This window comes from Leguminivora glycinivorella, chromosome 16 (genome assembly GCF_023078275.1).
Source record: "Leguminivora glycinivorella isolate SPB_JAAS2020 chromosome 16, LegGlyc_1.1, whole genome shotgun sequence".
NCBI classification, from domain to species: Eukaryota; Metazoa; Arthropoda; class Insecta; order Lepidoptera; family Tortricidae; genus Leguminivora; species Leguminivora glycinivorella.
The window spans coordinates 5,883,144-5,910,179 of record NC_062986.1 but is presented as its reverse complement, the minus strand read 5'-3'; the positions used below and the strand labels follow the sequence as shown (position 1 = coordinate 5,910,179).

The 27,036-nt window shown below is 36.7% G+C and overlaps 2 protein-coding genes across 9 annotated transcripts in view; one reads left to right on the top strand and one right to left on the bottom strand.

Moving 5' to 3' along the window:
* The window catches only part of LOC125234996 (hemicentin-2-like), a 678,208-nt gene that overhangs the window by 115,354 nt on the left and 535,818 nt on the right, over window positions 1-27,036 (top strand). The window lies entirely within an intron of this gene.
* LOC125234993 (synaptic vesicle glycoprotein 2C-like) overlaps window positions 8,240-27,036 on the bottom strand; it is a 42,590-nt gene continuing 23,793 nt past the window's right edge. For 6 of the 8 annotated variants that reach the window (XM_048141441.1, XM_048141439.1, XM_048141434.1 and 3 more), the window contains exons 5-10: window positions 22,210-22,394; window positions 20,482-20,660; window positions 18,271-18,430; window positions 16,933-17,207; window positions 10,243-10,370; window positions 8,240-8,374 (exon numbers count right to left, since the gene is read on the bottom strand). In XM_048141441.1, coding sequence (XP_047997398.1) covers window positions 8,331-8,374; window positions 10,243-10,370; window positions 16,933-17,207; window positions 18,271-18,430; window positions 20,482-20,660; window positions 22,210-22,394 — 971 coding nt within the window. In that variant the 3' untranslated portion in view covers window positions 8,240-8,330. Of the gene's footprint in view, window positions 8,375-10,242; window positions 10,371-14,653; window positions 14,755-16,932; window positions 17,208-18,270; window positions 18,431-20,481; window positions 20,661-22,209; window positions 22,395-27,036 lie in introns of all 8 variants that reach the window. The other 2 variants (XM_048141435.1, XM_048141438.1) reach the window with 2 other exon arrangements.

The following is a 27,036-nucleotide window of genomic DNA, read 5'->3' as shown; positions in this document are numbered from 1 at the left end:
CTCTCTCTGTCTGTGTGTGAGTCTGTCTGTGGCAACGTAGCTCCCGAACGGATGACCCGATTTAGATCTAGTTTTTTTGTTTGAAAGCTGAGTTAGTCGGCTGAAGCTGAGTGTTCTTAGCCATTTTTCATGAAAATCGGTCCACTGTGTCGGGGGCTTTTCAAAATTTTAATTTTGTGGTTATTATAAAATGGGCTTACTCTTATTTATAGGCTGTCTCTATGCAATCACTTGAAATGTACTTAAGATTACAAATGTGCATTATTTTTAACCGTCGCCTCATATCTCAAGAAGGACGGTTATCAAGTCGTCTGTATGTTTTTTTTTTTTTTTTTTTTTTGTTTGTTTGAGACTATATTGGAAATTTGACACTGCGATTCTCCATGCCCTGTAAGAGAGGCCAAGGTAAACCGAAAACAAGAGAAATGAGACTTTTATTGCTAAAATGATAAGTAATTTTACATGTAATATTACTTACAATTTCATAATTAAATGTTTATTATTGGTGTGACATATCACACCAGGAATAAATAATTCTTATTAACTAAATACATACTAGTATATTGCTAGACGGAGGAACTAGTGTTAAGACATTGCAGAGTACTAAGTACAAGAAGATCGGGCAGCCAAAAGAGTCTACTTGGGAAGACCGAATGGACGCCGTCCTGATGGTCACCCAAAATATAGGTAGACCTCCGTGAGCTCGGCTTCGGTGAACTCTGGCGCGATACCGCTTAACGGCTCAGCCACGACATTGGTCTAAGCGCGACAGCGGTGAGCGGCCGCCATACATTGGAGCGAGACACAGCGATGGGACTTTTCATTCACACATATGGCTGCCGCTCACCGCTGTCGCGCTTAGACCAATGTCGTGGCTGGGCCGTAAGACCGAGCAAAGTGGCGTGCAGTGCTCAGTAGGCCTAGCACATGATGGCCGCGGGAGTATGTCGCCGCGAGATAGATGCCACGTCTTCTTCTAACTGTATTAATGACATAAGGACGGGTAGTCTATCTCGCGGCGACATACTCCCGCGGCCATCATGTGCTAAGCCTACTGGTGGTCGAGGATAAAACTCATTTTGGGTTATCGCGCCAAGTAAGTACGTAAATAGGTAAGTAAGTACAAGAAGACGACGTCAAGGATAGGGTGAAATGGAAGTGAATGATACGGGAAGCTAACCTCACCACCATACGGGATTCATAGCTTGGAAGATAATGAGACACGCAAGAGAGGGGAATTTTTCAAAAAAGGATTTTTTTGAGCAACACCAAAGACACAGTCTAACAAAACTGTCGGTCAAAAACTAGAATCGCCCTGAACCGACATACGTTTGTATCTTATTTCACACAACCATAACATAAATTAATATTACGACACAGTTGTTCCGTTCCAACTGTGCTAAACTTAGCCCTTAATCTAACTTCAAACATGGCAAAGGACTAAGTGTGATGACATTTCTAGAACTTGCTCTGCGAATCAAACTACTATTGCGCGCCGTTACCTTTAAACAGCTTATGGCTGTTGCGACTCTCATCTCATAATTAGATGTGGGCTTTGGAACACTTTAAAGGACTTTCAGAGACACATTTTCCAGAGTGTCACACTCGGGAATCGTTTTGTGTCTATATGTGAGTAGGTATGATAGGGTTACAAATAGAAAAAAAACAAATGTTATTTTTCAGAATTATAAAAAAAACCAAGCACTAGGGTTTTTTTTATAAATATGTTTTTTTTTTCAGATGACCAAATAATACGACAATATTTTTATTTGTCGATTTAGTTTTTTTTGTCTGAAAGCTGAGTTAGTCGGGAGTGTTCTTCGCCATGTTTCATGAAATCGGTCCACTATGTCGGGGTTTTTTTTCAAAATTTTAATTTTGTGGTTAGGTTACATACTTATTATTATGTGTAACTAAATACTAATACGTAATTACGTCGTATTTTGTAATAAGCATACTACAGAATATGACTATCGAAAAATGGAGCGAATTTTATTTTAACACATTATTATAGGCAGAAATATAAGTATTATGTAATACTTTAAGACTCTTTTAATGATCTGACATTGTGCAAGCGACTTGTTACCTTAAACCTTATTATTATAAGTTTTATTTTCTGTGTAATAAATTTAGCCTAAAAATATGGCGTGCAATTATTTTTATGGACGTTTTATTATTTTCAGCCTACAGAGTGGGGCCTGTAACAAAGGCGAAGAATTGAACTCTAGGCTATTCTCCTTATACTGATCAACATTTGTTCGGCGACTTTTAAAAATAACTTGTATTTTGATTTTTATCGCCCTTGAAAGTTTTTTCTAAGAGGTAATGTATTGCGAATTCTGTTAAGTCTAAAGTGTGACAGACAACGTCAATGACAACAATAATGGCGTACATTGAAGCTAATATTTATTTTGTATGAAAAATTAAAAATTTAAAGACTTCATAATTTTTAAAAGTCACTGAACAAATGTTGATCAGTATAAGGAGAATAGCCTACAGTTCAATTCTTCGCCTTTATTACAGGCCTCACTCTGTATAATAAATAACGCTTAAAGCCAAGTTATGTCTTATGCAACTAAACTAAGACCATTTCGTGGTTTTACATCTTAACGGCCCCATTCGGACAATGCATATATATAAGATGTCGCAGCGATATGTTATCGGTCACATACTTGTAAGCTGACAATTTTGTTAATTTATAAACAAATACTTCACCAGAATTAGATAATATTATAAATCATAAGAATTATATATTATATATGTATCAATAGTACATTGTGTATTAAGGGCGGAAAGTAAAGAATCACGAACGAGAGGCTGTTTGAAGCCCGACGCCGAAGGCTTTAATAACTCGAATTTTTAATCCTTCAGCCGCCCGTGATATATGTTTTTCATCACACTTGCCAAGTAATAACCAAATTTTAAACTAAATCTATTGAAATACCTACGCGGACATTCGTCCGCCATCTTGAAATTTTTGACAGGTCGTGGAAGGCCCCACCCAGGTATTCACTTTACCGCCCTAGGGCGATAAAATAGCTCATTACGTATGTAGTATGTAGGCATGTAATAACACCGTTTATGAGCGAGTGTGATGAAAAAATAATAATGTGTAGGTGAAATGAACTAACGATTAAGTTCATAAGTCCAAGTATCTGAACTCGTCTTTCAAAGTTCAAGAATTATGGACACCCTTGTCTTTAATGATTTGATGTTAAGTTTCCGGATGGTAGGGTTTCCAAACTTGCCAATACTGATTACAGACAACTTTGATCCGGAAGATAGGGGCTGGTAGACGTAGTAACGTTTTATTAACCGACTTCAAAAAAGGAGGAGGTTCTCAATTCGACTGAATGTTTTTTTTTTTTTTTTTTTTTTGTATGTATGTTACTCGATATCTCCGAGAATCGTGAACCGATTTTCAAAATTTTTTTTTTGATCGAACCGGTATAACCCCGAGTTGGTCCCATTGGCACCAAGTCAGGGTCTGATGATGGGATCCTGGAGAAATCGAGGGAACTCTTCAAATGTTATAGGCACATGTAATGTTTTTAGTCTATTTTTCAAGGTGTCGGGCTGCCATCGGACTACTAAGCCACCAAAGACGATGTACCGGCACCACACAATAAAATCACTGCAACAATCATCTGCTAAGATGTCGTGGCCAATGATGATGATGATTTTTCAAAGGTACACCAGTATTTACGTCTGATGGTAATAATTTTATGTGGCTGAGCTGATGATGGAAGGTCAACTCCTCAATGGTTAGGAGTTAAAGGATAATTCTTTCACTACTGTACATGTATTCGGACTGATACATATAATATCACTAGGAACCACTAAAAATCAACTGAGCTGATGATGGAAGGTCAAGTCCTCAATGGTTAGGAGTTAAAGGATAATTCTTTCACTACTGTACATGTATTCGGACTGATACATGTAATATCACTAGGAACCACTAGAAATCAACAAATAAATAAACTTTTTAACAAAAAATAAAACCGCCTTCAAAAATAAGCGCGTTACAAAACACGGAGAAACTAAAAAGCCAAAAATAATAAACCTTTCAATTCAGATTTCTTATCGTATTGCAATAAGCTAAACATCCAAATTATAAACAAATCAATTATTTTTGGAGTCGGTACCAGCCTGTGTATGGTTGGGTGGGGCAAACAGGCAATAGCAAGGCGACGAACAGGTCTGGTACCGACTACAAAAATAATTGATTTGTTTATAATTTGGATGTTTAGCTTATTGCAATACGATAAGAAATCTGAATTGAAAGGTTTATTATTTTTGGCTTTTTAGTTTCTCCGTGTTTTGTAACGCGCTTATTTTTGAAGGCGGTTTTATTTTTTGTTAAAAAGTTTATTTTTAGTAAACAAATTTGCCTAACGATGTAACAGAGTATAAAAAATTCTCTCAAGTCTGTCGAAATTCGGACAGATTCTCATTGATAGATGTACAATATCTCAGTGCAATATCACCGAGTTTATCAATATCCTCGAATTCCTATATTTCAAGAAAAAAAACTTGAATTCAGTCCTCACTATGCAGCCGAGCGCCACCCAGTTTAGTTTGGGCTCCATGTACTTAACTTTCAGTAATAATTATTTTATTACGCTATATTACTTAAAATATTATGTCGACAACGGTCTAAAATACCAAAACACAGTATGCGGAACCCACTGATGACATCACAATGGGCCCTGATAAGTCACTGTTACGTAGGGTTGGGTGTGAACTGGCTTGACCCAGATATCGCGATATGGCTGATTTCACCCGCATGTGGGGCACGCAACAGCCCGAATGCCGAGGTGTTGGAATGTCCTTCGGAACGAATTTAGTTAATGGCGACAGCTTACCTGTAAATAAATATTAAAGACTAGCTTTTGCACGTGACTTTGGGTGGGATTAGTATTTTGGGTAGCGCCTGATGAGAAGTAATAGCAATGATTCAATTTGAGATAGATGTGATATGATGAATTATCAGGCGCCGCCTTAATTTTCTGCCTTTGGGAATGGAAGTGAGGTAAATTTTACCCTAAGTGATGATTCGGGCCTAACATCTATATGTAATAGTTTCCCGAGACTCTAATTATCTATGTTTCAAAATATAATAAAATGGTTTTAGCATTTTAAGCGCAACATATACAGACACACTTATGCAGTTGTAACAGTAGTCTATACTTTATTTTCTAAGATAGATTGACTTGATTGGTAGGAAAGAACGTAGTTAAAATAACGGTTGAAAAAAAACGAACATTTCGAAAAGTTTTTGAAGTTTTAGAGGAAAAAATGTTAAGGGATCAGGTGGACCGTTAGGGTCGCAGTTTAGTATCCTATAATTTTTTTAGCTTGATAAGGAGAAGTTTTTGGCACATCACCTGACCAGATATCGCTAGTTTCCCCTTTCTATTTTAGCCTACATGTGAATTGATTCGTCATCAAGCTAAGTCCAACTTTCATTAACGAGAGGTCGGCCCTTTACATTAACTTGGGTACTTCACCAACTCGTCAAAGGAACGTTACGATTTAAGGCAATTTACGAGCAGAGGGTGTGTGGACTATAAATTGAAATGGTAGAAGTAACTATGAAGGGAAAACGTGGAATAGTAATGTTTTAAATATTAATAAATATAATAGCAAATTGAATTAAAAACATACTTTTCAAAGTTATACATATAAATAAAATAATAAATAAATAAATATTGTAGGACATTCTTACAGAAATTGACTGAGCCCCACGGTAAGCTCAAGAAGGCTTGTGTTGTGGGAACTCAGACAGCGATATATATAATATACAAATACTTATATACATAGAAAACATCCATGACTCAGGAACAAATATCTCTGTGCTCATCACACAAATAAATGCTCTTACCGGGATTCGAACCCGGGACCGCGGCGTAGCAGACATAATTACGATTTATAACATAATAACTATCTCAGGTCAAATGCTGTAATTTTGCCCACCCTGCCCAACATTGCCTGGGTCTAAAATGGTAGTTCTAATCAAAATAGCACGGGTAGCATGGTCGCGCGATAGACGATAAAATATCAGGCCGTCCCTATCGCACTATTAGTAAGTGCGATAGGGACGGCCAGATGTTTTATCATTTATCGCGCGACCATAATTGCCTGCTAGGTGTCTAAATCAAAGTCTTGGGAGATAGGACAGTGACCACCATTATAAATAGCTTATTATACATAAACGGCTTTTCGGCAATAAATCACTATTTTTTGAGCCAGGCAATGTTAGACAGGGTAGGCAATGTTACAGCATTTGACAGTAATTCAAACGGGCAGAAAGCACGTACCGCTGATTTCAGTGTTATTCAGTTGTTTAAAAGCATGCAACACAGTGAACTTCAAAATCGTATACGAAATAAGATCAAACTCTTGCTCCGTATTTTAATAAAGTCACATGCACCACAGTATTACTTCCCAGGTTATGTAAGAGAGCAGGCAACCGGCCTAACCGAAAAATCGTTGACGCTAGACGCCGATCAAAACGCAGTCTGGCTCTGTCTCGTCAATATGGAACAGCGATAGAGATGGCTACGATAACGATATTACCGTAAGCGTTTGTGCATTTGGCTACCCAGATCTAATAACACAGCGGTCTCAGCAGTGTAATACGGGCAGTATGCACGTACTGCTGACTTCAGTGTTCGCGCGTTATGGTGGCAAACTTGCTAACACGATTTAAGGATTGTTCAGCGGTGGAACGATTTCATGTGAATTGTGAACTTGGGCTTTGTATTGTAATGAAAGTTATTACTAAGACAATATGAATGACAAAGTTACAATGTAAAAATCTATTTGATAAGAACTTTTTCATCACACCCGCACTTTAAATGTGCTATTGCACGCAGGCGGAGCGTGAGTTATAGAAAAATCGCTCTCCCAAGGGAAAAATGAAATTTCTTGTACCGTACTTAACTTTTTTACATCTATTTACATTTTTTTAGATTGCGAGTGTGATGAAAAGCATTGTGCGTAACTCGGGGAGTATGAATATTACTAACTCGTGTCTTTAAATATTCAACTTCCTCCTCTTGTTGCACATTGTACTTAATAAATTTTTATTATGAAATTAGTTTTTTTTTCTTTAACAAAAAATACAATGTACAAAAGCATATCATTAAAGTTTAACCAAACTATAAAACTGTTTGTTGGCGATGCGCTCCATCTTAGTAATTTATTTATAAAGTACAGCGGGACAAATCTCGACATTATAACCATAAAATTGAATATTAGGTCTGGTACGATACCCATCAGATCTGGCAATGTCCAAAGTGACATACTGTATAAGTGTATATACTTAATATTGGACGTTCATTAAAGTACCTACACTTCCGGCTGTGAGCGTAATAAATATTCAAAACACAACATCACTCAACACCGTGTAAAACCCCTCGAGTTGCAGACGTCCTTAGGCTACGTGAACACTTACTATAAGGTGGAGTGTGTGGTTCTTTTCCACAAATGCAATAATAAATGTCTTACCTGGTTTCGAAATAGTATCCTCGTCCTAAATAGGGTCACCACCGACAAGTAGGCAGTTGTAATACTATGATATGTTAGTACATATATTCTTATATCTTATGTTAATATTATACTAGCAGACCTTGCAAGTCCTAATCATATTGCGGTTAGCAAGTTAGTTGGGAAGACAGTGCATGAAGTTATATCTTGTTAAACTAGAATTGTGCATACACAGGCAAGGGAGTTGTAAGGTCTCAGTCAAGGCGCACAAGATTAGATGCAGTATCTGGTCTTCTTTTTTTATTAAATAATAGGTTTGTTTGTGAACAAACCCTCACATAATCTCTCTAAGTAAGTAACTTACAATAGTAAATCGTAACTTTAACCAACAAGTTTCTTCAATTGACGCCACACCTTACATGGCGACCGTGACAGGATACCAACCTTCAACTCTGCTGATTTTTATTTCTGTTTTTCTGTGTATATTTTGTTATCTAAAACCGTGTAAGGTTTTTTCTGCTTCTAAATAAAAAATGGCTGTAGATAAGTATTTCTGTTTATAGGAAACTAGATGTACGTATAAGTATAATTATGTAAAAGTCTGTCAAGTATTCACCTGCGTGACAGTATTAATTATGTCTGGCTTAGAATGGGTGGGATGGTAATGTGGAGGAAACGATATATCAGTATTTTTTCCAAATAATATGTATAATATTTCATAAAGTATTTATTATTTTTTTAAATACGCTCTACCTGTACAAATTGAATTTATAATTAAATAACTTACACTACTCTTTACAGGTACAATATTTTAATTAATGTATTTTCTTGGTAAAGTATCACTGTTTCTTTGATGGCAGGAATAATCCCAATATGGTGACGACTGCAACAAAAAATAATTATTAATAAATCTAGCATATCCGTGAATAAAACCTTTCCTTTTAAATAACATATAAAATAAAAAATTGCTTTTCAACCTCAAAGTAAACAACCTGCATACTTTCGAGTATGTATAATATACAATGTACAATATTATAATACTTTTGCGTAAAAAAGTAAATTGCTTTTTTTAGCTTTGAGATAATCTGTTAAACACGTAATTTATAACACTGATTTAAACTTTCACGATTTTTACACATATTTAAAATTGCAAACGGGACTTAATCGCGTATTTACTATGTTTTAAACACTATTTTTATGTTTGTTTATTCTCTCTACAGATCGTGGGTATTATAGTAGAAAAATACGTGAAGTTATTGAAATTTCAATCGAGACGAAGGTTTTAATATCTCATCCACATGGAACCCGGTCACTAGTAAATGCAAGAAGAAACAAATATCGCAGGTTGAAAAACCGAATATCGTGAGTGTTGTGTGTCGACAAGGTGACATCCCTAGTGCACAAACTGTTCAAGTGGGTAGTCAGGACCAACTTCAGCCAGTCTGCTCCGAGACCACGGGGACAATGCCGTCCTTGAAACGTCGGAGGTTAGTGTTTAAAACATAGTAAAATACGCGATTAAGTCCCGTTTGCAATTTTAAATACGTAATTTATACATTATATTTATTTTTCTTTGTCTGTGATCATTAAAATAAAGGTCTTTCATTAACATGTGTTGACCCAATTTCCTTTTGCAAGTCCCAAACCGCTAATATTTCAATAAAATGTCACAAAATGACCTCGATTAAAACCCTTATCTCATAAGCGTTTAATCCCTGATAACAAAGCCCAAGATTGCAAAGGAAAATAATCTTTGACACTATTTCTTTAAGCTTTACTAAGCGAACATTATGCTTCTAGGTCACTCTTGGCAGATATTAATTGGTAGGTACAAAAATGCTGAGTCAAACCGAAAAAACTTATTACTTTTTGCAATTTCAGGAGAGGGCTTGTCATTGCGACTGCTAACACTTTGCTTGTAAAGTATGAACCATTATACTTCAGCACCGAGATTTAGTAAAAACTATTAGGCATCAGAGATCACTCTTACACTGGTCACTTAGAAGTAGGCTGTAGAAATATTGCCAAGGATTAAGTTAAGCTTGCCATTTTGCGATGATTCAGCTGATATTATTTTATTTCGAAGAATTTTCGTGTTAATTGTGAAGATTTTTACTTGGAGTGACATCTCTAGTTGAAATAAGACAAGTAGGTGATCACATGACAAATCTCACAAAAACTGGATTAAGTTTCATTGAAGATAAAAAGAAGATTATTAAAGTACACTCATTGATCCCTTGGTCAGCATTTATTTAACAAAAAGCTATCAACCCTCCAGGCTCGTGCTCTGTCCAAACCCTAACCCGTATTGAACTTGAAGATAATGTTCAGAAACATCAACTATTAGTTACTATAATTACTACTCAAGATTACGATATATTGTATATCAGACCCTTTAGCACAACTTGCCTCGCGCGACTCCATACTTGAAGGCGCGCTTGATGAATGAACTCGCGCGCGACAAGGTAAGTTGTGCTAAAAGGTCTGGTGCCGTAGCCGAATGGTATTTCTCCGACGCGAAACGAAAACGAAACGCCGCGAAAGTAGTCTGGCTCTGTCGCACCAATGCGCAAGAGCGATAGAGATAGATATCTACGAGCGTTTCGTTTCGTAAGCGTTTCGTGAGCGTTTGTGCAATTCGGCTACGCACCCTGATCGGATCTAAATGTCGAATCTGACGTTTTTTCCAAAATGTCCACAAGTTTTACTCACTCTAAATTAGTATTTTGTAAACCATAATGTAATACTCACAGATCATCAGGCCACCGAATCCAAAGAACGGCACCACGCAACCTATGTCCAATAGAATAGGGAAAAGTATGTTTCCAGTCAACGTGCCGATACGTCCTATGAGCATCACGATCGAAATTGCCAGCGTTCTGTAAAAAAAAAAAACGATTAAAAACTTTATCAAACTTAAGGTCAGTACGGGTAAACTAGTGTGTCTTAAGGGGGAATGTGTCTGGCCCTCACATTTGGTCTATTTAAAACAATGATCAGTGTTTATTGAAAGTTCATACGTTTAACACTAACCGTGACTAGGGAGTAGCAAAATTATGAACTCGTAAAAACACCTGCGACTATGAGTTAAAGGGTCAAATATAAAGGCCAGACACACTTCTCCTTCATCAACCTCCTTGCGTTATCCCGGCATTTGCCGCGGCTCATGGGAGCCTGGGGTCCGCTTTGACAACTAATCCCAAGATTTGGCGTAGGCGCTAGTTTTTACGAAAGCGACCTTATTGGAATTAGTCTGATTTCCTCACGATGTTTTCCTTTACCGAAAAGCGATTGGCAAATATCAAATGACATTTCGTACATAAGTTCAGAAACACTCATTGGTACGAGCCGAGAGGGATAAGTGCGTCTTTTGGTGATATCTCGTAAACTTATCAGAAGGGTTATTTATGTGCACTGCTCGCCTCTCAGATGTTACTGTTGCTAGTAAATTTACTTGAAAAAACTAAATAAATGAAATAAATAAATAATTATATAATTACTAATTATAAGGAAATTCAATGATGATGAAATACATCCAAAATGGATTAAAAAGAAACGTAAATTTTAAAAGTGGCTTGCCTTTTCCATATAAAGAAATATTCTTTGAAGGACTGATTAATGAAGTGCTTTAGAAGCTGAGCTTATTCGAAACGCTAGAGAAAGATATGCTTGGATTTTCCCGGTAGAACGATTCGTAAATAAGAGAATATGCTTAAAATCCAACCACAGCTCCAAAAATTATTTTCATAATGGAATCAAAGAGATATACAATATTAATATTAGCGCCATCTAACCGATCATCAACCAAAGGTGTAGTGCTATGTAAAAAAATGTAGATTTTAATAAAATAATATGATTTGTTCCTTAATTAGGTTTGTCATTATTCATACCATGCATTAAGTTTAGCATAATACCCAACTCTAAAGTAGGTCCGTAAAATCATATTATACTGTAACGCACCAAGTTTGAAATGTGTTTATAATCGTGATAGGCCTAAGGCGCTGTGGTGTTAAAATGTAATGATAATATTTGGTGTTTATTACCGGCGTGTTTACTGCCAAAACGTTTTTATGGGTTACTATTACGTGCCAGAGGCGTACATTATGTAAATTTTTGCTACAATGTTATACCGGGTCCCGCTTTATAACTGAACGTTTTTGGAAACTTATATTGAAAACCGTTTGTTTATATTTATAATAATCAAAGTTAAGTAAAGAAAAAACATTTTGGTAAATGTAACGGAATTTTTTCGTCACCCATTTTGAAAATGGTAAATTTTGTTATTTTTTTCTGACTACGCATGTACTAGGATATTATAATATTTAATTTTTACATAATTTGAAGGCGCAAAAGGAATTATTTTGAAATATAATGCGTCACATGGTAGGAATATCATTTGCAATTTAGGGAACGTTTCACTCAATGAAGTCACCGATTACTCTCAAGATTTTTTGCTCACGCCGTATATCCACACTTCAATTCACTCCATCGTGACACGTACTATTCTGACTCTTTCTATTTATATTTCAGTATCAATAATTTGATTGACTTGGGTCCGACTGACCATTAGGTATTTTAATCAATACCGGCGCCGAACCCATAATAGACGCAACCACATATTGAATGTTAATGACTCCCGTACGTTGAAATGTTATTGAACTATCTATAACGATCAAAGCAATGAAACTATTGAAATGTGGCTTAATGAATTGTTAATTTGAATTACTAATGCTTTCATTTCGTTAATTTGATTGTATTTCACTTTGAAATGTTAAAATATCCATAAATAGTTAATTGATACATCCCATCTTACAATACATAAGGTCGGCAGTATTTTTAACACTGAAAACAGCTTTTTTTGAAAATTTTCTGACCCCAAAAGCCCAAGAGGTCATCAAACAAACATTGAAAAACTCGGTCCTCTCAACGTTTATTGTATCGGTATTAGTGATCCTTCATCGGGTACGAGTGCTCGCGCTTTACATTATTTAAACTATTTAGGTATACTTATCTCAGGAACGGTTAATTTCTCTCACTATCAGAATAATAAAACGTCTGATACTATTTACTTTTACATACAAACATAATTCAACTTCTACAATCTTTTTTCCCGTCAAAAATATACTACAACAGTTCAAGTATTTTTATCTTCTGCACCACCATTTCAGATATGAACTGCAAATGCCATTGTCATTACGTCATACAGCTGTTGTTCTAATAACGTGCATTCTGAGGTAGACCTGAATGCTACATAAACCAACAATACGGTCTATCGTGTAGCTCACAATGGGACTGAAATAGACTTGCCTGAGAAGTTTTGAGTTTAACTCGGCCGCTTTAGATAGGGCGATTCGAACGGTCACTGATGTCGGAATTCTATTTGATTCATGGTACTTTAGTATCAAGTGCTCGCTTAGCTTAAGCGTAAAGTTGCGTCTACGCTAGGCGAGCAGAGCACGAGCCGAGCACGAGCAGAGCCGAACACAATTCGTCTAGTGTGGACCAACTTACAAGCCTCAAACGAGCGCGCTCCGAGCATTTCGTTCGTGCTCGGTTGCTTCCACCGGCTGTCGGTTTTTTGACGAACACAAAGGGATTTGCTTCGCGCTCGCAGTGCGCTCGTGGACGTGCTTAGTGACAGAGTGAGACAGACGTCGGTCGCTCGAGCCGAGCATCATGGAAAAGTGGACCGAAGATGCTTCCTTGCAATTAATTGAGTTATATCAAAATTAGCAGCCGGCATCGTCTTGGCCTTTTTTGCTGACTACTGCTCGCTAATCGCTGCAACAGCAGCGGCTGCTGCAATATTATTAATATCTTCCATATTCGCCAAGTGCCGCGAGCACACTGCGGAACACCACGTTTGAGGAAAGTGATCGTTGTAGGTTCGTTGTACTGTACGTCCACACTTGACGCTGCGAACGACGAAGCCGATCACGGCTTCGCTCGTGCTTTGCTCGTGCTCGGTTCGTCTAGCGTAGACCCACCTTAAGACCTGATGAACTCTCGGAGCGAACCGGGCGAGCGTGCGTCCACCGTATACAGCGTCGACTCAGGGCACTTATGTAGCTAGGCATGAGTGGACGCTCGGAGCAGAGTTCGGCCATGTTCGGCGGAGCGTAGACCGGGGCGAGCGTGCGTCCATCCTATGTAGCGTCGTAGTGTATGGTCCCAGGGGTTACCATGTTAGTTAGAAGTAGGTAGAAGATGGTAGTTAAAATATGTGCTAAGCGAAATTTACAGTCACTGAGTGACGGTAGATATATATCAGTTCAGTTATATTAATACATTTATGTCATTTTGATATCAGTGATAGTTTGGAATTGGCCGCTTTAGACTTCGACCGGGTGTTCTTAAATCGAGTGACGTCAGTAAGTTAAGCCTATTGAATTCAGTAGGAAAATAAAATGCAACTGCACTTAAACTTTGCACTCTTCGAGTTACATTTAGTAAGGATCTCAACTGCATTGAGCCATACCAGAGAAACTTGGTCAACTAAATATGGGAATACTTACCCGATTTATATTACGTCAAAATTGAACCCTAAATACGATATGCATCGGATATGGCGACGTTTCTCTGAACAGAAACCATTTTTTTTTAACTGACTGTTAGATGAACCATGGGAAATTGATCAGAAAAATATGTCAAGAGCTGGAGGAGGCCTTTATACGAACAGGCCTTTAAATCTACTTATGTTTTTTTTTTTTAAACTGCAAAATTTTTAACTTCAATTTATTTTGGTAAAATAGTAGATTAAACACCTAGGCCGGTAAAGTACGAGTTTGACGAAGCTTGTAGCTAATAGCGGAGTTTGTATTCAGCTGACGAAGCCTGCGTTGCGGGTTAAAGAATATGGTCTCTGAATAAGTTATTTTAACGGTAAAGTAAGAAATGTCTCAAATCACATGTGATTGTCGGCCGAGGCGGAGCCGAGGTCAACAAATATCTGATCTAAGGCTTTCTTATTTAATGGCCAAGGTGTGTATTCTATTTTTCTGTTCGACGGAGTCGGGAAGCGGTAACTTTGTTTAGCGCAGCTGAAATTTGACTTTTTCCGGCCGGAGGACAGAAAACATTCTTGCCTGTATAAAATTATTATAAAATAATGTTTTTTATAATTCTCAAAAACTGTCAACCTAAAACAAAATATGTAACTTGCCTTGTTGTAGTCGGGAACCGATCAACAGCCGTCGCGACTAGAAGGCTTTTCATAGTCTGAGAAACGGAGATGTCCACAGAAAAGAGCAGCACCAGTGTTACCTTAAGCATGCCCGGAAGGAGAAAGAAATGCATGATATATAACAAAGAAGCATTATATTATAATGATAAATCTAGTTACTACCTCTACCTATATATGGTAATGACAGATAAGCGTTTAGTGGATCGTGATTTTTTGAATTGTTAACAGCGGACCCAAAATACGGGGACGCTAAGAAGAAGAAAAAGTTTTTATTGAATTCTAAATTTAAGAAACGCATTAGGCACTCAAAGTTTAAATAATTTTCTCAAAAAATATTTCTCATTTAGCACAACTCTTGCGCTTTCGCCCTTCGAGTGTACTTGAATTCTCACTTGATGCGCATATGAAGACGCTACAGGAGCGAAAATGCTAATGAGAAGGGAAATGCTTTCAATTTGGGAAAATGTATAGTGTTATTAACTAGATTTATTGAAAAAAATTGTCCATTCAGAACAACTCAGTTAAAAGATATTGCGAAAAAATCTTTAAAATCGAGGTTCCGCTCTCGACTGTTTTCTCCTTCAAGACTTAATCAATCGTAACGAAATTTGAGAATCTGAATAACAATGAAATTATCTGTGTCGAATCGTTTAGTTTTTTTAGCTAATTGTCGCCAATTTTGAATACCACACCGTTACCGTAATAAAACCGTTTTTGGATATTTTTGATGGGCTCTAGCGTCTTTAAAAATAAGGACTGTATCGATAATTATAAGGACAAAACAAACCTCGTCTAAATGTTGACATGTGCATAATTTTATATTATTATGTTCCGAGAGTATGATCTGAAGGTATTGGAAAGCACTATTTGATATAAGAAGGTCTAATTTTTATTTTATTTTAGAGACTTTATGGTACTTTCATTAAGGTCTAGCAAATAAATTTCGGACAACCCCTATCTGGCTTAATTTGAAAATATTTCATTGACTGTTTGTACGATTTCAACAAACAAAGGTTAATATGCTGCCAAAATATATTCTTTAAGAGTCCTCTTCATGGTTTTTCAATTGGGTACTTGCAGAATAAATGCGGTGAATTTATATAATTAAAAAAAAACGCTATTTTGAGCAACGTTCCGGATTGTCGTAAATTTTTGATGCAAGCAGGATGAGAGAAACAGATAAAAAAATTAGCCATAGGCCAAAGTCTAACTGACATTCACGGTGTTTGAACAGTGCCTAAACCAAATCGATATAAACAGTGTATGATAGTTAAATTCGACATCAAAGTCGGAGTTAGAGGAAGCACCATGCCACATTCTCTAAATGGCCGCCATACACAGATCCTGAACTTTATTTCTTAAAAATAACTATGGCTAGACTATGTCCAGATATTCTGCTTTGTGGATCATATGTCGTTGAGGTTCACACAGTACAATTTTTTTTCGCAATCGTATCGTTTTTTACGCACTTTGTGAATTTTCTAGTAGCATTTGTCCGGAATCGTAATTGTTACTCGGGAGGATTAAGTCAATACTGTCTAAACCACTTGCTTTACGTCGAGTTTCTAGGACAAAATGTGAACCTCATTATGTGCCTTATTAAGCCTATGTCATGTTTTAAGAAAAAAATATAATAGCAAATAAATACGGCTTCTCAAAGTTGTCCTCATACTTAACGATACAGTCTTAAGAATATCAAAAAAATCAAAACTGTCCGACACAGATAAAAATAATAATAATCTGTGTTGAAAAAACTCATTGCTCTATCTTAAAAAGCGAGAAAGGAAATAATCTAGAGCGTTTGTATGGGGAATTGACCCCTCCTGTATCGTCTGAACGCACGCGAGAACGCAAGCTGCGCTAGACCGCCTAGTCTTCTACGTTATTGGTTAGTTAATTATGATATTTTCGTCTTACGTATCTAGTTGTAACTGAAGAATTGAAATATACTGTAAAAGGAATTGTACATTACCTTTATTATATTTATTTATTTATTTACTTCGAGCTTGTAAGTCCTGATAATATGATGTCCGTAGATAACTGCGCCTCCTTGAACTTGGATAAAAACTTTTGATACTTGCCTTGATAGTTGTAGTTGCAACATTTATTCAATAGACATCAATATGCACAGAAAGTTCTAAAATATTTTCTGCTTTCCTTATTGTTTTCCAACAAGTTCTACAGTTATTCTATACAGTTGTTTAATTTTTAACAGGATCCATTATGGACCATAAAAGAATCCCGTGGACTAAACTTGCCTTATCATAGTCGGGAACACGTCCACAGTCATAGCTTGAAGCAAACTCATCATGGTTTGCGACACAGAGATCTCCAGAGAAAACAGGGCCACAACAGCTACCTTTGAGCTAGCCCATCGGAGTCCGAACGTTGCGCATACACATATCACTCCTGTGACTAGAAGAAGGGCCTTTTTGCCCACTTTGTTGACTAGTATGCCCGTGATCGGGTAAGGTAAGAAACAGACCGTGCCGACTATCATGCTGTTTATGTAGGTCTCTGCGCCGCTCGGGTGCTGAAACAAAAAAAAATGCTATTCACGAAGTGAAGGTAGGTATAATAGAAGCAACATATAATGCAAAATTTATTCTGAAATAGTAGTTAAGGATCGAACAAATTGTTTAATAACCTAACAATTGATAGCAGCACTTCTATATATTTACACAAACAGTTAATAAATTCTTTACATTTTACATGAATGGTGTAGCTGTATATTTTTGAAATGGAATTGTTTTTGCCATTCCATATAAATATATTAATATTAACCAGGAAAGGAAATAATAGGTAAAGATAATTAGCAGATTCACATATTTAACTGCTAAATAATACATTGAAAATTGGTGCCAAACTAGATAATTTGTCAATTTTATTTTTTTGGTCAGTCCTTCATAATCAGACTTTCAAAATTCACGATAATGCTATATAACCATATTTCAATTCAATTGCGTTCAAGTTAGCCGTAAAGAAAAATTAAATTTAAATCGGTATTTAAAATATTGACGAAGCAGAAGCAATATTTTGCCGGGGCAAGCAAAATTGAATAATTAAATTTGTGCCTTGCGCGTTTAATTTATCCCTGTTGACTTATAAATTGAATGGAGGATTAAAACAATCAGTGAGGATTGGAAAATAATCTCTGCCTTTGATCATTTCATTTCAATATAAAAATACAAGTGACTTCGGACGAATGCCGTTAAATAAAGTTACCTAGGTACACGTTTCATGCTAAAGTATAAAGAGCCCACACCATGACCTAAAGAAAATAATTATGGTTGGTTTGTGTGATCACTAAAATGTAAGAAATAAAATGAACTGAAAAGATAATAATATAGTTATTGGCGGAGGAGTGTGTTTGACTTTCTCTATTTTAGTTTCAACTACGCTCTCAACAGCAATTTGAATGTTTCTAATTCTAATATTATTTCGTAGGCAATTAAATTTATTAGATTAATCGCGTAAGACTTACGTTTATATTAAACCCGAAGTTTCGGATGTGACATTACGTCCGTGCTGGTCACGGGCAGACACGTTCCGTAAGTTTCCTTTAATTTAAAAATAAGGTACCTACTTGAACTTACCGGCACACATACGTTAGTCCCCATAGTCAAACTAGTCCTATTCCTTAGGTCTTCCGTGTACGCGTCTAGCATAGTACACAGGTCTCCGTTGCTAGTCGTACTACTGTAGTGTTCTACCACAGTTGAGAGCTGTGGAAACCATAGTCTAAGCACGTTGTATCTGTAACAAAGAGCGGGAACTTATTATCAAGATTCATCTAATCAAACTAAGAAATAAGTCTAATTATTTTATGAAATATTTTGATTTGTTTCTTTTTAAGGACTCAGACTAGCGTGATAAACTTTATCGTGCAATAAGGATGGCCTCATGTGATAAGTTTATCACGCTAGCGTGCCAGGCCCGCAGGTTTACCGGCGGCGGAGCCGGGTATCGAACCCGGGTCTTCAGTTATTAACGAGGCTGGACTATCCGGCCACTGATATAATCATTTGATGAGACAGATGATTCTGACGAAAATTGATTGAAACTAAAACAAAGACCCTTAACTAATTTTTTTTCAACTAAAATTCGGCTATGGCTTTCTTTAACAATCAGTTTTGACTAGGCTTAAAATGGGTGACGGACTATTAATGTCAGTTACAATTAATATTTGATTGCATATTGTAAAACCAAATCACATGAGAATGTAAATGGTTTAAAAATCAAATAATACTCCTATAAGCTGAAGATGAAACTACCTTACAAAATCGCTCGCAGACATAAATTAATCCACTCAAATAATTACAAACTAATAGCTACATTATAAATCACGTCACAAGTTCTAATCCAAACTTGCCAACGTATCTCAGGCACATTATTGTCTAATCAGCAAACCCGAGTTACCAAGTTCTGGCCACACTAACTTAGCAGATTTTGCTGACTGACTATTAATAGGTCACAGAGCACCTTAACTACTAGACGGAGCATCCAAGCCAAATAAAAGTCACCATCAGGTATCGCAAATTTTCTGGAAATTTCGGTGCATCCATACCTATCCATATCCATGGTAGACATAAAGGGGCTACGAGAATACAAACATTCTCTAAACATATCATCTTTTTTTATGAACAGGCTTACTTAATTAATGTTCTAGATACTTGTAGATACGGACATAATTATGCATACATCCTTTAATGCGACATCGCTACACCGGAGTTGCTACAAAAAAATATGATAATATGTCTGGTCACCAAACGCAACCGCTTGATTCAGTTGTGTTGACGTTTATATATCAAGCACTCGTGTAATTTTGAAATATTTATATAAAAAAATAAGGTTGAACCTGGGCTGATGTATGTAATGGCACACCTCGGGCACTGGCGATCAAATATATGAAAGAGGCGCGTTCCTAGTGTAGGTGAACGCGTACTATGCTTGTATGAGTGAAATATGATAAGTCGACTGTTCGCGTTTTTGACAGGCGGTAACTGTGAGGTAACCGAGAGGGGATTCGCGGCACTTTCAACCGGGAGCGAAAGTGGCCATACTGTACGATAGTACTCTTTATTATACTGTGGTAATGGTATAAAATACTACTCAATTGCGCTGTTCAAATCCTCGTATTTTTTTACGAGTAAAATTGTACATATTTCTTGTTACCAATCGTTCTTTGCAAACGCTTCATAATGCGGTGTCTATGTAATCTGTGTAAAGTACTGAAACTATCAGAGCCCCTTAGGGGTTTCAGTGACTAGGCAGTTTACCAAGTATGGTCCATCCTTCTGTCGGTTGATGTAACGTTTGCCCGTTTTAGGAATAATAAATAGACCTTATTTACTTGTACCCACGCAATTTTTACGGAATTTTGTTTCATAAAATGCGGTTTTATTTGTATACTTTTTAATACTGGATATAGTTAATAAATAAATTAAAAATCAAATAATTTAAATTAAAAATCAAAAAATTCACGAAACTTTCACGAAAAATAAAGGGAATTTAAATTTATGAAATGGAAAGTTTCCATCCATACAAATTGTCCATACAAAGTATGGAAAGTTACCGAAGTTTTCCTATGTGAAAATTTCAGAATTTTGGAAACTTTCCATCGACACATCAGTAGTAAGTATTAATCCTATCCTCTCTATCTAGTCGAGAATTAAACAAAGGTCTAGCGCCATCTAGTTGACTGTACATCTCTTGATAGTTCCGAAGTAAGTTTCTTTCTTACGATTAATCTGTCTATACGAAGTTATACACGTCTATGACAAAATTAATGCATGAAACGTACTTACATAGCCATGGTTAGGAAACCCATGGAAGATATGACAGTCAGCGGTAGAACTAGCGGCATGCTGAACATAGGCTTCACATTGTATAAGCCCGCCATCAGCTGATGAGACAGGGTTTCATTTTTTATTTCCGGTGCTTCGTCTATTATTTTTTGCTTAGCTGACTTCCATAGGTTTGGACACTGAAACAATCAAAAAGAAATTAAACGCAAAGCAAGATTTCTGTTTAAGGGATATGTAATAAGTACCTAACTACCTACTTAATTATTGGCTATAAGCAATAAACTTATCCGAGATTGTAATACCTAGTCATTATTATAAGATGCCAAAGATCTACTTTTTTTTAATTTATTTGCTGCTTTCGCCTTTCCCAATATCAAAATAATTTAATTACGCCATATACAATTTCATTACGAATATCGCTTATTAGTAACAGATAAATTCTTAGTCAAACACTAATCTAACGCCGTGTCTTGCGTGGGTGACGGTCGCGCGACCGTCGCGCGATCGTCGCGCAACAGTCGCCGTCGCGTCTCATACTTCCATATAGATAAGGTTTGATGTCGTCTGCGTCGCATCGCCGTCGCGCGAGCATCGCGCGACCGTCGCCCACGCAAGCCACGGCGTAATGTTGAAACAGGCTCTAAATAGAGTGTTTTTGTTAGATAGCTTTATCAATTAAAAGTACTAGAGTGATTTATTATCAACAAATAGGGAACTTGCCTGTACTTAAAATATTGTACACTAGCTTTTTCCCGCAGCTTCGCCCGCGTACTAAAAGTAATCTTATTCAAACGTTGGACCCCCTTTTCACCTCCTTAGGATGTGAGTTTTGAATAATCCTGTCTTTTTGCTCATCTACACCTTATAAGAAACCTACGTGTCAAATTTGGAATCTCTAGGAGCAGCGGTTTCGGCTCGCGTTGATAAGTCAGTCAGTCAGTTTCTTCTTTTGTTATACATATATATTTAGACTATGTTATTTTTTAACCCATTTTATTTCATAAGTCGCATAGAAATATAAATAAAATAAAAAAATAAATATTGGGGACACCTTACACAGATCAACTTAGCCCCAAACTAAGCAAAGCTTGTACTATGGGTGCTAAACGACGATATACATACTTAAATAGATAAATACATACTTATATACATAGAAAATATCCATGACTCAGGAACAAATATCTGTGCTCATCACACAAATAAATGCCCTTACCGGGATTCGAACCCAGGACCGCAGCTTAGCAGGCAGGGTCACTACCAACTGAGCCAGACCGGTCGTCAAAAAAATATATAAAGTAAATGAGTTGACCGTTACGTCATTCAAATAGATTTCATATTAATCGATAATAACAAATCGTTCAAATCCGTTCTGTCAGTTCTTAAAAAAAGCTGATTTGACCAGTAGGACATTTCTGTTGGATCTAAGAGGATCAAGTATTATAGAGAGTTACTGTCAAAGTAAAATGTGTAATCACAGTGCTATCTCTCGACACAAGCTTAAAACTTTTGAACCTGAGTTTTGACAATTTGGCCCATATTGCTAGCTTGATATATGTTAAAATGTCAAATATTAATATTAGCGCCATCTAGCCGAGCGTTCCCCAAAGGTGTAACGCCACCGTACCTTTTTCTCTAGGGCTTTGAGGTACGTTTTTTTTTAAGACTTTATCGTCTATACGGAGTTACATAAGTCTTTGGTTGGCTTTAATTATAACACCGGATATTTACCGGAAAAGTATCCGCTGGCTTGCCCGTATTCCGGACATAAATCCGGATGAGAATTTCTCGCGCTTCCTCGTACCTTTGTTGAGTGATCAGGAATTTCGGACTTTCTGGTAACAACATGTAGAGGACGCTGGCAGTCAAAGACCAGAGTGACATCAGGTAAAGGTAGAAATTCCACGTGTGGAGTACTGAAACAAAACATTCTTATTTGTATTTAGCAAATAAAAATTCATTACTTTCTTACTTGTAGAACATAATCCCATTTAATAATCTTATCTCTTTATTTTTGACGCAGTTTGTTAAGGTCGTCAATGAGAATCTTGTTCTCCGAACGTTTTTTTTTTGTTTGCGAGCGAAATACTTATAATAAAAAGCTCAAAACACAAGTTTATTAGAAATTAGAATTAGGCACAGCTTAGTCATAAACAGTTTTGTTATCCCCGCCAGTTAGATAAGTAAACGTTTTATTCCATCGATGACAACATGCACAGACCAAGAAGATGTCAAAATTGCTGACAATCAAGCTTTGTTCCGTAGTACGTACTAGTATAAATAATTTATTATACGAATAACCAGTTCAGTTCAAGTAAAATTTTCATTAAAATTGTTCGCTTTAAATTGCGAAATAGTACTAACTACAATAATTTATGTCAACTATTATCGGACTCAAAGATAGGTAAGAAATGCCTAGCTAGAATAAATTAGCAGTTTGCACATTCTTGCTTAATGTAAGCGGGTGTGATGAATTTTAATAAGTGCATAATGTAGCATTTATAGCGTAATTTATGACAAGAAAGTGAGTGGAAATGTTTCATTATTGTATTAATAGTTAGTTTGACCTTACTGAAGTTTAGATAATATTTCAGAGAACTAAAAATACTAAAGTAATCTTACTCAAACGTTGAATTTTGGACCCCCATTTCACCCCTTTAGGATATGAATTTTGAAAAATCCTTTCTTAGTGATCCTCTACAGCTCTACACCTTATAATGAACCTACGTACTAAATTTGGAATCTCTAGGACCAGCGGTTTCGGCTTTGCGTTGATAAGTCAGTCAGTCAGTCAGTTTCTTCTTTTATATATTTATTTATTTATTTTTAGATAAGCAAAATACATATCAGGTAATTTATTTTACTACTGACATCGTGAAAACTGTCTCTAATATGTATAAAGGTACACTCTTCATTCGTCAAACAATATTTCTGTAACATCTGTAGATTGAAAATAACTTGGTTTGACTCTAAATAACTTGCAGTAAGTTATGATACCGATCCGTGTCAAGAGTGATTATTATTTGACCTAAGTATAAAACAGTTCGAACTACAACGATGATTCTTGATCAATCCTTAATTAACGTAGCATTCAAGAAAATTTATTAAGCGTCAAATTGTACACCAAAACACCACAGAAAAAGTACAAAAACAGTACAAGTGTGGTATCTGTCAACACTGCAATGAACACGAGCCCGCGTTGGCTTTATCTCGGCTATTGTACCGCCGCGTCAATCCATCGCCGCGATAACGCGACCACTTTGTGGAGACAGTTCTTGCCTGCGAGGACAGTATTGTAAATATTGAATAAAGATTTTGTGAAGATGGTGAATAATTGATTGTTATTTTTCAATTATGTTAAAGAGTGGGCGCGAGGACGGTCTCATTTGGGACGCAACATGAGTGAGCAGGAGCATATTTGACCCTTCACACCTGAACCTTGTGAGTGAACGCTGCCGAGTACGCAGCAAAAGTCAAACGGACCAAAATTAAATACTCTATTCTACAACAGAGCTATGCTTTTATCCCAGTAGCCATAGAAACAAGCGGTCCGTGGTGCGCTGACGCAAAAAAAAAAACATTCGTCAGTCAGGGCAGCGACTGCGGGAGAAAAGCGGCGACGTCAGGGGCCCGTTTCTCGAAAGGTACAAGTCTTGTATTACAAATGTGTTTCCATGACAATCCATACGGTTTGACATTTCGCGCACTTGTAATACAAGGCTTGTACCTTTCGAGAAACGGGCCCCAGGTCTGGGGATTATTCAGTCCAGTAAATTTCTCTCGCCATACAGAGGGGCAACGCCAGCAGCGTATGGGGTACATTTCTGCTGTGTTAAGCTAAGCTCACGTACTTCGAAAACGTTATTTTGATAATAACGACGTTAAAACAAAAGCTATAAACAAAAAAATAGTCATATTTCATAAAGTAATGCTCCGATATTTTTGCTTTTTAAAATATGGATACATAATGCAATAACTAATAAACATGCGGGTTTTTTTTTGTAATACTGCATTCAAAGTAATTAATTATGATTTATTTAAAATATTGCAGAAATATCATACATTTTGAGTTACGCAAAAAGTTGTATCTATAAATACGTGAAATTGGTTTCTGCTTTTACTCTGTTGGCAGTTCTATGGTTATGCTGTTCTCCAGTATCTTGATACGGGTATAGGTGTATGATTTATTAAAGCAGCAATCATTAACAAAAAAATTCAAAACTGTGAGAAAATCTTACTTTGAATATTTTTGCTTTTATTTATCATCACAGTTTTGTCTTCTCTTAATATATACATTTTGCAGCTTGCTGCAGGCAGGTAATAAGAATTTTAAAAATAGAAACATTTTTTCTTTGTAAGACAAATCTAGCAACTTTTTTCGTTGTATAATGTGTAGCTACATCTCACTATTTAGAATCGAATAAACCCGGTTAACCCTAACTCACGTATCTCAAGATACGTGAGTTAGGGTTAACATGGCAGATTTACCAGATTAGAGTACCTATCGACCCTGTTTAATGTGTAGATACATATAGTTCAGTTATTTTTATGTTTTTTTTTACAAAAACCAGTGCCAAAGAGGTGCTTGGCTTCCAAAATGAAAGCACGCCATTGCCACTTTCTGCGTTTCCGATCCTGCGCCGTTTCCTAACTACCAATTATGGTTTGAAATACGCGTCTGCGGAAAAGTAACAGTATGGTAGTCTTACCATACTGTTACTTTTCCGCTGTTACTCTCCCCCAACACATTATCTTGATATGCCCGATATCGACAATCGACATACCCGACACCGTGTCGTTTATGCGACAAACCCGTCCGACCGATCCGTCCTTATGTCATTAATACAATTAGAGAAAGAGATATGATCTATGATGTCGCGGCGAGATACTATCATGCCAATGATGTGCAACGGAATCTGTGGCAACACACTCGCGGGTAGTCACTAAATACTGCACACATAAAAACATTCTAAAACGACTAAAATAGCTGTTCATCATCCTCCTTGCGTTATCCCGGCATTTGGCACGGCTCATGGGAGCCTGGGGTCCACTTTTGACAACTAATCCCAAGATTTGGCGTAGGCACTAGTTTTTACGAAAGCGACTGCCATCTGACCTTCCAACCCGAAGGGTAACTAGGCCTTATTGGAATCAGTCCGGTTTCCTCACGATGTTTTCCTTCACCGAAAAGCGACTGGCAAATATCAAATGACATTTCGCACATAAGTTCAGAAAAACTCATTTGAAATAGCTGCTGTTATTGTACTAAAAATAAGTACAACCTTCCATTTAATCTCTTGAACTTGACTCCATTTTATGTCGCCGTAGATTTTTATCGGAACCCTTTAAGCAGCAATCTTATCAGGAGCTACCCCAATTGGCAATATCGCCATTGGGATAGATAAGACTAGGCAGGTACAAGGTGATATATTTAGATGGAACTAATATGTTAATCGTGTATATTGGGTACATACCTACGTAGCCGAATGGTACAAACGAAACATTCGTAGATATTTCGCTCGCTCGCTCGCTCCTGCGTATTGGCGCGATAGAACCAGAGTACCTTTCGCGGCGTTTCTTTTTCATATAACATCATTATTGTAGTTAGCTATCTGTATCGCTCTTCTGCATTGGTGCGTCAGAGCCAGACTGCGTTTCAATCGGTGTCTAGCGTCAACGATTGTCATTTCGGCAGGGCCGACTGAACAGGCAATTATGCGATAATGTACGAGTATAATTAAACTGGCTTGATGACACTGATCATAATTGAATGTGATAACAGAAACCCAATAAGACTAGACTCATATCTAATTTAACACAATAAATGATTTTTTTCTGTAATATTTGACATAAGAAACCAGTATTTAATGATTTTGGGTATTAAATGTGTACGATGACTACGAATTTTTAATTAAAAAATGTGAGTTTTTTTTTTTGGCCACCGAAAACACTGTCGGCCGTGTAGTGACGCCATAGAATTCATGTCAAATCAATCACTGACATACTGACCTTTATGCCTCGTACTTAAAGTGTCAGAAAGTGTTGCTTTCGCACTGAATGTCTTCATTCACAGAAAATCTAAAGATGACCATGGCTGATGTTGTTTTTGCCTGATTACGTAAAAGTATTCATTAAAAATATTTTTTGCGGTTTATACCTAAGTCATAATAAAATATAGTGATTATTTTTTTTCGGTTAATTGGACAGTAAGTATATAAGACAAACTTTAAAAAACCGGCCAAGAGCGTGTCGGGCCACGCTCAGTGTAGGGTTCCGTAGTTTTCCGTATTTTTCTCAAAAACTACTGAACCTATCAAGTTCAAAACAATTTTCCTAGAAAGTCTTTATAAAGTTCTACTTTTGTGATTTTTTTCATATTTTTTAAACATATGGTTCAAAAGTTAGAGGGGGGGGGAACGCACTTTTTTTCCTTTAGGAGCGATTATTTCCAAAAATATTAATATTATCAAAAAACGATTTTAGTAAACCCTTATTCATTTTTAAATACCTATCCAATAACATATCACACGTTGGGGTTGGAATGAAAAAAAAAATCAG